The sequence below is a fragment of the Quercus lobata genome, chromosome 2 (genome assembly GCF_001633185.2).
Source record: "Quercus lobata isolate SW786 chromosome 2, ValleyOak3.0 Primary Assembly, whole genome shotgun sequence".
NCBI lineage: Eukaryota > Viridiplantae > Streptophyta > Magnoliopsida > Fagales > Fagaceae > Quercus > Quercus lobata.
The window spans coordinates 11803545-11813668 of record NC_044905.1 but is presented as its reverse complement, the minus strand read 5'-3'; the positions used below and the strand labels follow the sequence as shown (position 1 = coordinate 11813668).

General features: G+C 35.8%; 1 protein-coding gene across 1 annotated transcript; it reads left to right on the top strand.

Annotated features, from left to right (window-relative positions):
- The first annotated feature begins 2345 nt into the window (after window positions 1-2345).
- Window positions 2346-5057, top strand: LOC115959402 (serine/threonine-protein phosphatase 7 long form homolog). The gene is made up of 3 exons (XM_031077774.1): window positions 2346-2716; window positions 4074-4185; window positions 4290-5057. The coding sequence occupies exons 2-3, from the start codon at window positions 4075-4077 to the stop codon at window positions 5055-5057; spliced, it is 879 nt and encodes a 292-aa protein (XP_030933634.1). The 5' UTR covers window positions 2346-2716; window position 4074.
- The last annotated feature ends 5067 nt before the right edge of the window (window positions 5058-10124 follow it).

The following is a 10124-nucleotide window of genomic DNA, read 5'->3' as shown; positions in this document are numbered from 1 at the left end:
ACCCATTATGGAGTGAAGCTGAAGCTGAAGCAGCTAGCGTATTGAGTTTAGGTTGTTGCACCTTGTATAATAGTTTTGAATGGTTGGGATTTAAAGTTGAAAAAAAGTAATTTTAAATTTCAACTGTAGAAAAAAAAAATTGTGAGGATGGGTTAATTGCACCGGGTGCAATACCCAAACAATTGCACCCAATCCTAATCCCACATCTAAATTAATTGTAGTTATTGCAGCTCAAGATCATAGTTTTAAATATGCAGTTTTGGGTGGTGATGCAAAACGATATCATTGAAGCTTTCATAAAGTAGATAGATGAGATAGATTTGTCAATTTTTGAAATCACCATTAATACCAAAGCCAGGCTTAACTTTTTGGCGATTGAGATTTATTTCATCCACTAGTTTTGAAGCACGTGTTAGCTAGCAACAAAATTACAATTATAGATATAAATATAATTTATTTATAGTTATTTAATTATTAGATTGCCTAGAAATTATGCGATTAAATGTTTTAAAATATTCAGATACCAATACTTTAACCCTGTTACCATTACTTTTCTCATAAATGCTACTCTCTCCGTCTCACTTTGTTTGTCCTCTATTCTATTTTGAGATGTCCCAAAATATTGTTCTGTTTCTAAAAATAAAAGTCATTAATTTACTAATGTTCCTATTATACTCCTATTAATTTACCAATTCAATTTTTTGATTAATTCATTTATGGGTAGTTTTGGAAACTTATACATTTTTAAAAAATAGACAAAACAATAAATAATGTTCCTTTAAAAAGTTTGACTTTTCAAACAGAACAAACAAAGTGGAACGGAGGGAGTATTTTTTATATTTTATTGTCAAAGATCACATACATAAAAAAAAATGTAGTATTTGTTATATTAAGTAGATAATATAATTTTTTATGCTATATTTTATGTCAAAATCTAAATACAAGAAAAAAAAATTATATATAAATTAACTATAATAATAACGTAGATCATATTAGACTTCATAAAAAAAAGCTTTAATATCACTAGCGTAGTTTATAAAGATGAGTATATATTTCAGTACAAAAAGAGGTCAAAAAGGCGAATGCATCCATATCTACACCTTTGGTCTACAAAGGGGAAGACAAATTGATACATAATTGAGTAATAATTATGTCTCTATCTGGCATCTATGATCCTCAAAATTTTGTTTTTTTTTTTCTTATCTCTAGTGAAGTTTTTAAACACATATACATATTAATTTACTTATCACAGTAGCTTGTATTCATTCGCTTTCATTTGGCACATCAAAGATGGAAAGAATATTAAATCTATTGAGCATTTCTCCATGAACTTCATAGCTAGCAAATTTGAAATGAATAATGAACTCTTGATCGGAAGAAAGCCTTGCAATGTTTTCTAATTTTTTTTTTCCTCATCTCTGTATCTCACCCTTTTCTCTATTTGTGGCTGTGAAGAACTTGAGCAGCTGAACAAAATGACAATGCACACACGGCAACATTGAAGAAGTATCTACATTCTAGGGTTAATAGGCGAAAAGATAGAAATACCCCCATAAATTTTAGCCTACCTACAAAGTTGAGAATGAAAAAGACTAAAAAGTGGTTCAAGCTTCAATGTTTTTTTCTCAGCTCACATATATCTGTAGGGGCAGCAAATCGTATCAAAGGAAAGATTAATGGATCCAACGAATTGTTAAGAAAGAGAGAAGAATTTTGTTTTGGAAAAAAAAAAAAAAGGATGGAAGAGTTTATGAAATGCATTTACATGGGTAAGAATCACGCACCTTTTCTTTCTATCTGGCTTCTTCTTTTCCTTCTCTCTTTTCTTTCTCTATCAATTTGGTTATGGCCGATTTTTTTTTTTTTTTTTGGTTTCTTATCTCTGACCTAGATCCTATGTTTGTGTTCATCCATAGAGAGAAGTCTAACTATTGTGTTCGTGTCCATCAATAGAGTAGGTGGCTGACCAAAAAGGCTAACAAACGGAAAAGATCAAACAAAATAGAAGCAAAAAACAGGTGAAAATGGGTAATTACCCATAAAAACGTAACTATTCAGTTAGTTGGCCGGGTTTTGAAAGAAATTGGGAAACTAGCAACTCGAGCCTCAGAGGCTCGATTTTGGCCCTCTAAATCGAGCCTTTGAGGCTCGGTTTACGTGCTTTGACATGGCAAAAAAGACGTTGGAGTACACGTGGAAATCGAGTGTCTAAGACTCGATTTCCACGTGGACTAGACATGGAAATCGAGTCTCAGGCACTCGATTTCTAATAGGCATTTTTTGAATTTAACGCTCTCTCCATTCTCACTCTCCCTCATCAGTCAAACCCCTCTCTGTCTCCGACCCACTCTCACTCACCCTCTCCTTCTCTCACTCACCCTCTCCTACTCTCACTCTCTCAGCGTCACCGTCGCGACGCCGACCCACTCACCCACTGACCCTCTCAGCCTCACCGGTCTGACCCCTGTCTCTCTCAAACCCCTCTCTCAGTCTCCGACCCACTCTCACTCACCCTCTCCTTCTCTCACTCTCTCAGCGTCACCGTCGCCGACGCCGGCCCCAACCCACTCACCCTCTCAGCCTCACCGCTCAATCACCCTCTCACTCTCTCGCTCACCAACCCACTGTCGCACGTCCCTGTCACCCTCTCTACTCTCTCACTCGCCCTCTGCTGTAACTCAGTCTCCACCATCTGAAAGAAAAAGAAGAAAAAAAGGTGAGTCCCTTATGCATTTTGCAATGTAATCAGTTCATTTTTTTTTTTTTTTTTTTTTTCTATTTTGGTTTCTGTACTGAATTTGTAATAGAGGTAAAATATTCTTGTTTTACCATTAGTTTTGTTGTTGTACTGATTACTTAATTAACTACATATCCAGCAAAATAAAAAAAAAACTGTGTACTCCACTTGCTATAAATTGAACTTCAATGTTGCATGGCTTATATTGTACTAAATTCAGCTCACCATTTTCTCAAATGTTCATGTATCAACTCTATCAGACTTAAGACAGATGACTCCATGCATACTTTTACATATAATTGGGGATATGGAACTAATGCAGTCTAAAATTTCTCTTTAAATGAATGAGATTAGGCTCCAAGTCTTGGCTAACTTAACATTATGAAAAAATGCATATGAAAAATTAGTGGCTTACCACTACAGTCTCTCCCATCTTTGGTATGGGGCCATTTCCTACTCGCAAGTCCTGCATTCTCATATATATATATATGTTGTTAGAACAGATAATTATGATGCTTGTGCACTTAAAAACATTTTTGGAGGCCTTATGTATTTTTCATCTGGCAACCTTATACTGAAGACCTGATTCTGTCTCTGTGTAGTCCGGATAACGCATTTTAGTCTTGCCGTAGTCCTTTCCCCTAAGTGCTGGCACTGTAATCCCAAACATGGTGCTCATAGTTAGTATTTAGCACTAAAAAGCCTCCCATATATTAACATATTTGATTCTTAACAAATTAAGATTACCCAATGGTCCACAATCATATGACTGTGAGATACAAAGCAAAGCAAAGCAATATGCTATAGTTAAATCCACTGAAATCAACCTAGGTTACCTACAGCATAAATAGTGTAAATATCGACTACCATATAAAGCAAGATACTTGAAATAGTTAAAACTTAATTTGTAATTTATGATTTTATATTCTATTGACAGACAAAAATTCAATTCAAACTATCTTTGAATTAGTGCATGTATGAACAGATTAGGCTCATTCTCTTGTTCTTTCTTTTACTTTAAAGCCAGTATACACACAAACATGTGAGGAGTATTTTGGTTTAATCATTCTCATGAAAAGGATTTAGTAGATATATGTTGGAAACTTTCATACCCAAAAAAAAAAAAATTAAATAAATAACTACCAAAATACCGGTTTAGTAAGCTAATTCCCGGTCAAGTCCTCCCTTCAAAGTTCTAAGAAATTTGCTATGATTCTGCAATTATGAACAAGCAACCATAGTCGTCATTTCATTATGGCTGCTCTAACTCATACCTATATATTTAAGCATATTGTGTGTTCAATTTTGAAACTAACTACTTATCATTCTTCTTCAGTATGGCTGCTGCAAATGCTGGACGCATTGACTATACACAGCCTGGACCCATTGACGACTCGGTGTTGACACAGCAGGCGACGCATCGGTCCGAAGCTATTTGGAATGGGCGGGTAAAACACTCAACTAAAACAGTAACTTGTGCACATGCATTTAATCCATACAATGTACACGTATTTGCATATACTATATTAATCCATGATTTTGTTATGTGCAGGATCCAGGGTCCATTACCTACCGTAGTCGTAGTTCAGAGTTCTCCAAGCAACCTCCAATGGTGGACGACCGAGTGAGGAACATCATCACCACAGTTGGTTTGGAGGGACTCCTGTGGGTCCCGGGTAGAGAGATTGACAATGGCCTGATAACGGCCTTAGTGGAGCGATGGCGGCCCGAGACTCACACCTTTCACATGCCACATGGTGAGGTGACCATCACATTGCAGGATGTGGAGGTTCTTCTCGGGCTTCCTGTTGATGGTGATGCTATAACAGGGAGCACACAAAAAACTTGGGTGAATGTGTGCCGGGAGTTCCTTGGCTTTCAACCTGTAACTCAAAACAATCATAAGCAACTTGATGGGCAGAGGATTCTCATCAACCGCCTTTTGGAGGAAGTTGCTAACCCATTGCCGCCTGATGCTGAAGAGGATCAGCTGCATAAGTACGCACGATGCTACATCCTAGCGCTATTGGGGGACACAATATTCATGGACAAATCCGGCGATAGGGTGCATCTAATGTGGGTGCAGCAATTGGAAAACCTTCACAACCCACGGAGGTACAGTTGGGGAAGTGCTTGCCTTGCATGGGTGTATCGAGAGCTATGCAGGGCAAGCGAGGACACTAGTCAGATTGGTGGGTGCTTGCTGTTGCTCCAGTACTGGGCATGGGCCAGGTTCCCCTATTTGTGCCCGACAGTTGAGCGAGGCCCGCCAGTGGGTGCTTACGGTCCTCCAGTACGTGGTCCACTATCCCTGAAGTAAGTCTCTACCTCATACTGCTATAACATACTGTCTTCACCAAAGCACGAGTCTTATATTATGTTTTGAGTTCTTTTTCTATTTGTTTCTAACTTCTTCTTGAGTATTTTTATTTGCTATTTGAAGTCGTAGACTCTTTAGGTTATTTATAAAGGCTTTATTGTAATCAGTAACACTCATAGAGAGAGTGAATTTTAAAAGAATGATGACAGCTTATTTTACGCTTTTCCTTTGAGAGTGTTTGTTTAGGGTTTATCTTTCTTTGTTTCCCATTCTATTCACTCTTTTAAACCAAACAACAACTGACTCATTCAAGCTCCAATCTTTTTATTGATTAGCCCAACCCACACCATCAAATATCAAAGTCTATTTAAGAACCCTTCAAGATTTGATCAGAAACCTTAATTTAGTACTGAATTTTTAAAGATCCTACATCGATTGTCCTCTTATTATACTGTCTAATATTATGCAAATGACAGCCTAGATACTGAGTAATTATAGTCTGAACAAATTGCAAGACTGTCTTGCACATAAATAAGCTGCTAATGGTTACATGCTTGCAACCAAACTTTTGATGTGCTTGCCCTCTGAATTAAAATTATACCTAGTCGTCAACATGATATTTTAATCCCTCAAATACCAAAGATTGGACTGCCCTGAAGCCTTTCCAGCAGACAAAATGATACTTGATATACTCTTTTTTCCTTCAAATGGAGGTCCATTGAAACTTCTATAGCACAAACTATGCAGACAAGACGCAATTTACACCATGGAAAATTCAAAACTGTTTAGCTTTAAACTGCAAGACTTGGGTGCACAAGATAGAGCTCACAATTGATTCACAACCCCACCCCACATCTCCCTACCCCAATCCCCAGTTTTATCCTACCAAGACAAAGACATTCAATTCCACATAAGGAGTTTTCTGGGAAACTAAGAAATTTAAAATAATGGTGAAATTGTCCCACAACTAGCTGCAGAATACTCAATTAACACACAGCAAATTTTTTTTTAAAAATTTTTGGATCGGTAACGTACACACCCACCTGATGGGTCTTAAGTGCCCATTTGGTTTAGCTATTTGGACCCAAAATGCACGATGGCATTTTCAAATAGTGAATTTTAGTCTTTGGCATAGTTTTCACAACCTGCGTTTTGGAACCGAAAAGGTGTTTTTTTGTGTTTTTGCATTGGACCCTTGGAGTAACAATACCAAAACACAAGCTAAGCAAGTCTCTTTACTGTTGGATATTTATTGTCTTCTTCTGATACTGCCCTTACTTTTTTTTCAAAAATCCAATTTTAACCTCCATTTAAACGGCAAAAACAACTCCTTTTCTGCCTTTGTAAGAGAATCTCAAATCCTCTGTATTTGTCAGTGACCATTCAAGCAAAGATTTTTTTGTCAATTGCAAGGTAGCTGGTGAGTCTGTTTCCCTTAACAAAAACCTTTGTTGATAGACCTGATGAAATTAGGAAAAATATACTTAGGATTGTAAAACCTCCCAACCCAATCTATGTACACCCCTAATCATTTTGTGCTCCATGATGATAAAAAATTAAAGAATTAATTACTATTGCAATTCACATGACCTCACCCTCCACCTTACTTTTACAAGAGGAGGAGGTGCCATTAGAGATAGAGCTTGTTGACCACTTAACACATTGTAATTCACAATATTTTATATTAAAACAATGACTTTACCGCATATGTACTTTCTCACGAGCATTTGCATCCATATCTGCATGATAATAATCAGCTGAAATTCCTCTCTCTCGTAGCTCCTTTGCAATCTGCAATTCTCGACGGCATACGAAAGACATAAATAATCTATTTTTAGTCAAATAACTCAAAGCTACAGTTTCATATTGATGACATAAGGACTGACATATATTCATGCATAATGCAAAATGTAAACATATTTCTCTGAAATAAAAATAAAATAATTATAAAAAATAAAAATCTTACACTAACTTATCAGAACCCAACCAGTTTGGAATGTAGTGATGCTATGAGTTTATTTGGACAATAGGACATTAAAAAAAATAGGCACTTATTTTTATATATAATCCATTAAAATAAATAAATAAGTAAAGCAAAGGGATGCTAACCAAATACATGGGGTGTATGCAAGGAGCAAAGCAAAAACATACAACAAAAAAATTAATGAAAGCTCAAGGAATCCAAGAACTCAAGAAAGTCTGCAATAGAAGACGTAAGAGATGTCGAAGTCCATTCATATACGGTCTACAAAAATAAGTATTTCAGCTTCAACAACAGTAGAATTTAGGGATGAAACAAAAAAGATAATCTAAGATTTAGATTGTTGTTCCAGGGCTGTGAACAGTTACCCATGAAAAGTGTTTTGGCTCTCTATAAGCATTGTTGGGGATATTTGATGGATGGGTAGTTTAGGGTTTGAAATTTTGGATTTTAGGGTTTAAAAGGTTACAAACCAATGTGTGTTTGCAAGGTTTTAAGTTATTGGGTATTTAAGAAAGGAAAAGAAAAACAATAAACTTCTAGGGATCACGCCTAGGATTTCATAGGCATCACACCTTCGATAAGGTTGTATCAAACAATGCTTCATGGCCTCTAAAAATTTAGAAACTTAATCCTCTTTCTGAATAGAAAGCATGACATCCATATGATAGATGACCAATGCCTACTCCACTTCTAGTGGGACATGAGAATTGGACTCCTTGGGATTTTACTAGTAAGCCCAAACTAAATAACTAAACTCAAAATAAGACTATTAGGACAACCCATCTCTAAAAACCAAAAAATTATACATTGGTCATAACACCTAAAATTAAAATGATATTAGCTTGCTACTTGCGTCATTCTCTCCTAGTAGAGAAAACTTGCCCTTGAGTTTTCAAGTGTTGAAGTAAGAGAAATCTTTGTTTCTTGAAGTACATCCTTGACTTAAAATAAAATGATCAAATTTAAATTTCCTTTTATTTCTTCATCTTAAGTAGCAATGATGACAATGATACACTCACTAATCCACTTAAACCATTAAACTTTTCAATATGACAAAATCAATATCTTGAAAAAGTTAGTGTAGGCAACAGAACCTTTCTTTGATATGCAACATGAACTGGGAATAAGACGCTTCGGCCTCCATATTCTTTGCCTTTCCCTTGCGTTTTTTATACTCTTGTTTCTTCAATTTCAACTTCATTAGCAGCTTCCACCTCTTTAGAGTCGTTGTTTCATTAAAAGATCTTCTTCAGTTGCAACTTTGACTATATTGAGAATGGCAATTGAGACTAATTTCCAAACTTCCAATCCTTGAACAAATGGCATGATGCAGGCAAAGGAAAGCCAATCTCAGTTTTATATTTTATTTGATTGTGTCAGGGGAAATTTTGTAATTTCCTAAATTCTAGACATGGGCTGTACTAATAGTTCAGTATTTGGAGTACCAGTGTAAAAGTTCATTTTTATTCAATTAAAAACAATTGAGCTTGTGGAACACCCCAACAGTTGTCTATGAGTTTGGTTGGAGTGTATAGTTTTCTGGTTATTGTTATGCGTTGCATGTAAAAATTAACAAACAACATAAGATTATGGTTTGAATTGCAGTCAAATATGGTGTCTCCATTTGCTCTGCATCAACAACAACTTATGATGCTGGCTCGGCAACAGTCCCTTCTCATGCAGTCGTTTGGGAAAGATACTTGATAATTATCATGCAGTCCAAGGAAACTGATGAACAGGTTGATTAGGTTCTAAAGTAGGATATTTTGGATTGTTGGACGCTAGAAAATCACTACGGATGGACTAAATCTGAGTGTTAAACATGTTGGGTTTAGACCATCGGTAATGATTTTCTGGAGTTCAACAATCCAAAATATCCAACTTTAGAACCTCATCAGCTTTTTCATCAGTTTCGTTGGAGCTAATCTGAATGAAGGTTTTGAAACCTTAATTGAATAAAAAGGTATGCTTGTTTCCCAAATATTGCAACCTTGAATTAGCATAACGAGATTTAGCATTAAAGTTAGCTGTTAGCTCTATTGGGTTTCACTTTGTATGATTTTTTACTTTATTCATTGTATTACAGTTGTCATGAAGCATCATACGCTGTTTGAGTCACTTTGATTTCCCAATGTAATTATATTACTTGTAAATTTATCACACCCTTTTTTTTACATAGAGTAAAAAAATTCCTATATCAGAAAGTTAAGTGCTTTATGGCGAGTCTGCAACTTCTATTTAGTTATCAGGATGTCATTTAATCAATGTCTTGGCTCAAATGTCATGGCATTGTAATGGGTGGATATGGTTGTCATGGGATGCTAAACTGGGTACTTATTTTTCATTTCTTTTTTTATTATTCTCTTCATTTAGGAATTAGGATGGGTGGCTAGTCATTAAGATTGATGGATTTATTTAAAGTTGATTGCATAACACACAAATATTGCATCTAATCAATTGCAGTAATTTTATTTTATGTTTCTAGATATATATTTTTTAGTTTCTTGAGTTTTGGTTAGGATTTGGTCAATGACGTTATCTCAAAAATTGACAGTGACAGGTTAATACAGTTTTCCAGTTGGTTTTAGTAGCTGCAGCTCTTCTTCAACCAGAATTTGGAACCCAGGAAACTCAGCCATACATCAATAATTTGAGGTAATGCAGCCACTACTCTGTTGGTCTGAATGTTGAATCTGATAATGTTGAATAACTCAAGTCCATTTAATTCCGTGCAGTTGGTTAGTGGCATCAACAACAGTGGGTTCTAGTGCAGCATATGGAGCACGATACTTAAGGAAGAGATCTGCCTTGATTAGTGGAAAATCTTAGTTTCAATCTTTACCTTGCAGACAACTGACATAACACCATCAGTTTTGAGATATGTACTGGGTCTCAGCATCAAAGGATTTGAAGAAGTAATGGTGGTGCCAAGGTTGTGTATCTGTATACCGATATTGTTGTAAATTACGGATAATGTTGTAAAATGGATAATTGAGATATCTGTACTGGGTCTTAGTTTTGAGATATTGTTGTAAATTATAGATAATTGAACTATTTGCTATCCATTTTACTCGTTACATTAG